The sequence below is a fragment of the Eurypyga helias genome, unplaced genomic scaffold, assembly GCF_000690775.1.
Source record: "Eurypyga helias isolate BGI_N326 unplaced genomic scaffold, ASM69077v1 scaffold12977, whole genome shotgun sequence".
Taxonomy (NCBI): domain Eukaryota; kingdom Metazoa; phylum Chordata; class Aves; order Eurypygiformes; family Eurypygidae; genus Eurypyga; species Eurypyga helias.
In genome coordinates this window covers 1-4,998 of record NW_010262410.1, presented here as the reverse complement: position 1 = coordinate 4,998, position 4,998 = coordinate 1, and the positions used below count along the sequence as shown (strand labels likewise).

Sequence of the window (4,998 nt, the reverse complement as noted above, 5' to 3'; positions counted from 1 at the left end):
CCGGGGCTGCGCATCACCCACCGGGCGTAAGAAACGGGCCACGATCTCAAGGAACGTATCGTTCAGTTTCGCAGTCCTCCCTACAGCCAGCGTCGAGCTGATTAATTCTGCCTGTCTTCGCACACAACCAGCATGCAGAAAAGGAAAACGCTGTTTTCCAGTAACTCATCCTTACTGAAAAGGATCTGGCTGCCTAAGAGCCCTTCTGATCCGACTGCAGCATGGAGTCCCATCCCCAGAAGGCAGAGACGTGTGGGCAAGGCCTTCTGAAAGCACGAAAACTGCAGTGATGTTCTACAAGACTCTTTTCAAAGAGCCGAGCTTCCCCTCGGAGATTTCGGCATGGTTCTTGAGCCCGTGCCCGCGACCCAAGCTCCATGCACCGCTGGGATACTCGCAGTCTAACTCCAGCAACGCAAGCACTGAGGAAGGAGGGCAGGAAAACCGCACGTTTGAAGAAGTGAAATAAAGGCCGAAGGAACTGTGAGTAGTTTCACCATACAAGAGGTGTACTTACTCTTTTTGGAAGACCATACACATGGGCGATCTGCAGTCGAAGTTAAGGCACTCCTGAGCATCCGGACTGTAGCCTTCTTGAAGCAACATTTCCAAACATTCCTTATTACCACCGTACACCGCTGAATACACGGGGCTCACTTTGCCTTTGCCGTTGTCACAAATCCGATCGGTAACGGGTATCAGCAACTCTAATATCCTGCACATATTTAAGAAAACCACTATTTATTTTGTGATCTTACACAGCGATAAATGTACAGTCGATTCTCATACGGTCCTCACAGCTGAAGAAGAAAATCCTACCTGGTTTTTCCCTATTCAGTTTGCATAAAACCCAACCTTTATCATTTCATACACAGACCCCTGCCAAACATAGTGCTCTGGCTTGAGCTTAGGCTGGCAAGAAATAGTGCATCCGAACCAGGGACAGGTATTTCCTACTATCCAACAGTCCTTTCTACAGCAGTGGAGAACCCCTGCACATAAAATCCAGATTTTTACTAAGTCTGGAAGCAAACTGAAAATGCGAGTTGCAAATAAAACGAGGATTTACTTCTGGTCAACACCACACACCCAGATACTGAAACAGAAAAAACCATCCTGTTTCACAGCTCACACCTCCAGCCTGCATCCTTTCCAGCTCACAAGGGTTAGTGACAGACACCAATCCCTTTGCTACTGGAACTTACTGGTGCTGCTCAGAGGCCGCCAGTAACGTATCGTTGCAAAAGCCTCGAAGGCAGCATTTGATTTTAAAGACATTTCCAGTACTGACAACTTTGCCAACCCGTCTTCCCCCAGCTTCCTCGGTATCTACTCGGTCTGCCCTCCTTGTCCATCGGGCAGGGGACATCAACTGATACACAAACCTGAGTAACAGCTCAGCTGATGTTCTCCTTTTACTAGTGGTTAAGGCCAAGCATCGGCTAATAATTTTGCAGTTAGTGTCATCATTAACATATCTGATTTTAAGTGCTGTCACACACGTGCAAGCCATGGGGTTCCCAAGAAAGGCTTCTCCGCAATGGCCTGCTACTCTGGGAACTTCCTTCCCCCCCAGCTTTCTGCTGTGAAAGCAGCTTGTATCGCTGAGATGGGGCAAGCTACGGATGCGTTTCCAGAAGGATTAACGGAACTGTTTTGCGACTTCGATTTTCTGGCTGGTTCAGCTAAGTCGTTAATTGCAAATGATTCCTCCTGCTACTTAACGGTTCGGCATACCATTTGAATTAGCAGCTGTTCAGGCCATGTATAAAAGCGTACGTTATTGTTACTTACAATTCAAAACGTGAAAGCAATACGGTCATTGAGTGAACTGCTATCTGGTTCAGCACTGCCAAACACCCTCTACGCTCATTAGAATATGGATCAGTCCCAGGTTAGATATGGCAATACAACAGTTGGTCGCTTCACTGGAACTACTGACAGACATTTAAAACATGAAGACAATTACAAATTCTAATCAGCTGTAGAATTCTTTTTTTTTTCCTTCCTTCTAGAGCTGAACTTCCTCTCGGTCGATCAGGTTTTTATTAACAGAATCTTCTGTCCGAACGCTTCTGCAATCACCTACTTCGTGTGGCCCATTTCAGCGGCTGCGTGAATGGGCAACTGCCAGTTATCCTCGTTGCAGTAGCGATTTGGATCCGCCCCTCTGGATAACAGCAGCTCCACGCATTCGGCGTGGCCCTCCTGCGCCGCAATCAGCAGGGGAGTGGCTCTGTCCTCCGCTTGAGAGTTCACATCCGCACCTGACCAAAAACAAGCCCATCCTTTGCATCACTACACGAAATAAACAGATCGATCAGGAATTCGTTTTCACAGAGCGACTCCACACCACAACAGGTTTTCCACAGCAATAAGGAAACATTTACTAGCTTGTTGTTAGCTTTTTTAACCAGTCAGTGCTGTCACTTTGTGACCAGAGAGAGATTACTGTCACTTAGCTTGAGCAAGATCCCATTATAAGAGCAATGTCAGTAAATTTGTGGGCTGATTTTGATATCGAGGGCTTCTAGAAGACCCTGATGATCCTTAATCTTCTCAAAGCTTTGATTTATTATTTCCTACCATCACTTGCTGACAACTACCTAACATTTCTGAAGCAAGACTGAAGCAAATAAGATGGTTTTGCATACCCATCTGCAACTAAAATTGCATTAAAACACACAGAAACGTGAAGTTATGAAGTGCGAGAGCAGAATTAAATTGGATCTGGCGACAGGTCGACACAAGTATAAAACCAACAAAGCTAAACCAACTCTTACCGTGAGAGACAAGCAGTCTTAAACTCTCCAGCTTTCCATACTGAGCTGCAACAAACAAAGGTGTAATTCCAAAGTCATCCTTACATTCCTTGTTTGCCCCTTCGTCCAGGAGTATTTTCATTATCTCAGTGCATCCCTGAAATAAATATTTTTATTCTTAACCAACAAAAAAAGCGTGGAATTGGCAACATCTATTTTTCCCCCCAAACAGATGTAAGGAAAAAACCCTGCAATATATTCAATATTCTCAAGAGGTGATGAAATTTAATGGCAGAAAAAAATTAAGGCAAGTTTAAATTCATTTTTCACATTTGCTCATTTACACACTACATGCAAATGGAAATTAAATTAGTTTATTAGAACCATTAAGCTAACATTTCTATTCAGAAATAGGTCATACGTCTCTCCAAAGATGATGAGATACTACACAGCTCTTTCTCAAAAAAATCTTGGAAGAGATTCACTTCCCAAATACACCACGAGCTGGTGAGTACACACAGCACTTGTAATACTGAAGTAATTACTGCTGCCCAACGTCAATGTCTCACGTGATTTCAGATACGCTCTTCAGTGCGCTGCAAGCCCTTCGGCATTCAGACAGCCTTACGACTCCAGAGCAGGTGTGGAAAAATGACCCCAAAGAAGGCAAAAAACCAGATAAATTATCACTCAGAATACACCAGTTCCATGGAAATTTTATCACACAGGTTACCTGAAAAGAAGCTTGGTGTAAAGAATTCCACCCAGACCAAGAATGAAGTCCTTCAACATTCGCTCTGTGTTGGAGCAGCAACTTTACAACATCCGCGTGTCCATTTTCAACAGCTTCGAGTGGAAAAGTAAATGAAAGAAGAAAAAAAGAAATTCTCATTAACTGGATTTAAAGAACTTGTGGAAAAACTCTGATGGTCTTGCTGCTGCCTTCCTGACACAATAATCCTAATTCTTTTATGCTTGCCTAACACACTTACTTGCCTTGTGCCTTTACACCCCCAGAGCAGAGCTGGGAATGGAAGTTTATCCACAAAAATTTTAGTTAGACTTGTTAAAATCCCACCTACGCTAACGCAGGTAACAGCAGCAAGGTTCTCTCCTCGCTCTTTCCCGTGGCACACGGAGACATTCCTGCAGCAGGCAGCGAACTGTCTGACAGTTGCCACGGCCTCCCGAACCTGCGAAGCCCAGTGGCTCACATCAAACGCTCCCAAACACCGACAGAAAATTAACACACATCCATTTCATTTTCCCTAACGCATTGGTCGCCAAAGCTTCCTTGAGCATCCCGATTCACCCTCAAGCTCTGGCCACCAACAGTTCCACCCCGGCACACGTCCTGCGTAACTGGTGACAAGCGACCTGCCGACAGCTGCTACCGATGGAGCGGTTTTTCGACCATCAGCGCACGAGCTCGGCAGAGGAGCGCCTCTGGCTTGTAGCGCTCCACGTCCAACAGGGAGCTGTGCCAAAGCTCATTACACAGTCCACACTAACCTCACCAGAAACCACCCTTTCTAAAAATCTCTTGGATACGCAGCCCAGGACTGCTCCTTGGTCCTGTCTAATCTGTCTCAGCACGTCTACGTAGTGTGAACTGCCACTATCCAGTGTGGTTTTAACGATGATTTCCCCCGCAGGCGCTGCCTGTTACCAACTGTTTCAAGCAAATAAGCTATTTTGTGCTGGAAAAATCGAACGTGAGCAGACTTGGAAACGAAGGTAACGTGTCAGCCGCTATGACTGCCTGGGGATGGAGGGGAGTAAAATAATAAGCATCGGATGGTTTAACTCTGAGGATTCACTCCAGCAGGAGTTTTAAGCATTCATCTAGGTCAAACATATCATAGAAAAAATACTAACATAATGGACCTTGACTGCTAAGCTAGGAACTGCAAAAAGAGGGTTTTTTCATATAGACAGTAAGAGTAGGGAGGAATTAAAAAAACAAACAAACAAACAAAAACTACTTGAAACACCCTCATACAGATGTAACCCTCTACCTCCTAGACCTCTGAGGTGCTAGAAAGAAAGTAGCCAGAAAAGCAAAGAAAAAGTAGCCAGAAAAGCTAGGGGTTTTGGTAGTTTCAAAAAAACCCAAATTTGGGTTTACAATTTTGTTTTAAAACACAGCCTGAAGCAGATTTCTCCATAACTAAAAAGCTATCTCTAGACCCAGGACAGGCAGGAGAGACATGGGAAGGGGGTTGCTCTCTATGTC

At 44.9% G+C, this 4,998-nt stretch overlaps 1 protein-coding gene across 1 annotated transcript in view; it reads right to left on the bottom strand.

Moving 5' to 3' along the window:
- Positions 1–3,955, bottom strand: part of LOC104512660 (ankyrin repeat and SOCS box protein 3-like) — a gene marked incomplete at its 5' end in the record, with an annotated part of 11,103 nt that extends 7,148 nt beyond the window's left edge. Inside the window, 5 exons of the mRNA XM_010155721.1 lie at positions 518–715; positions 2,090–2,267; positions 2,784–2,919; positions 3,496–3,608; positions 3,841–3,955. Coding sequence (XP_010154023.1) covers positions 518–715; positions 2,090–2,267; positions 2,784–2,919; positions 3,496–3,608; positions 3,841–3,955 — 740 coding nt within the window. The remainder of the gene's footprint in view (positions 1–517; positions 716–2,089; positions 2,268–2,783; positions 2,920–3,495; positions 3,609–3,840) is intronic.
- Between the last annotated feature and the right edge of the window lie 1,043 nt (positions 3,956–4,998).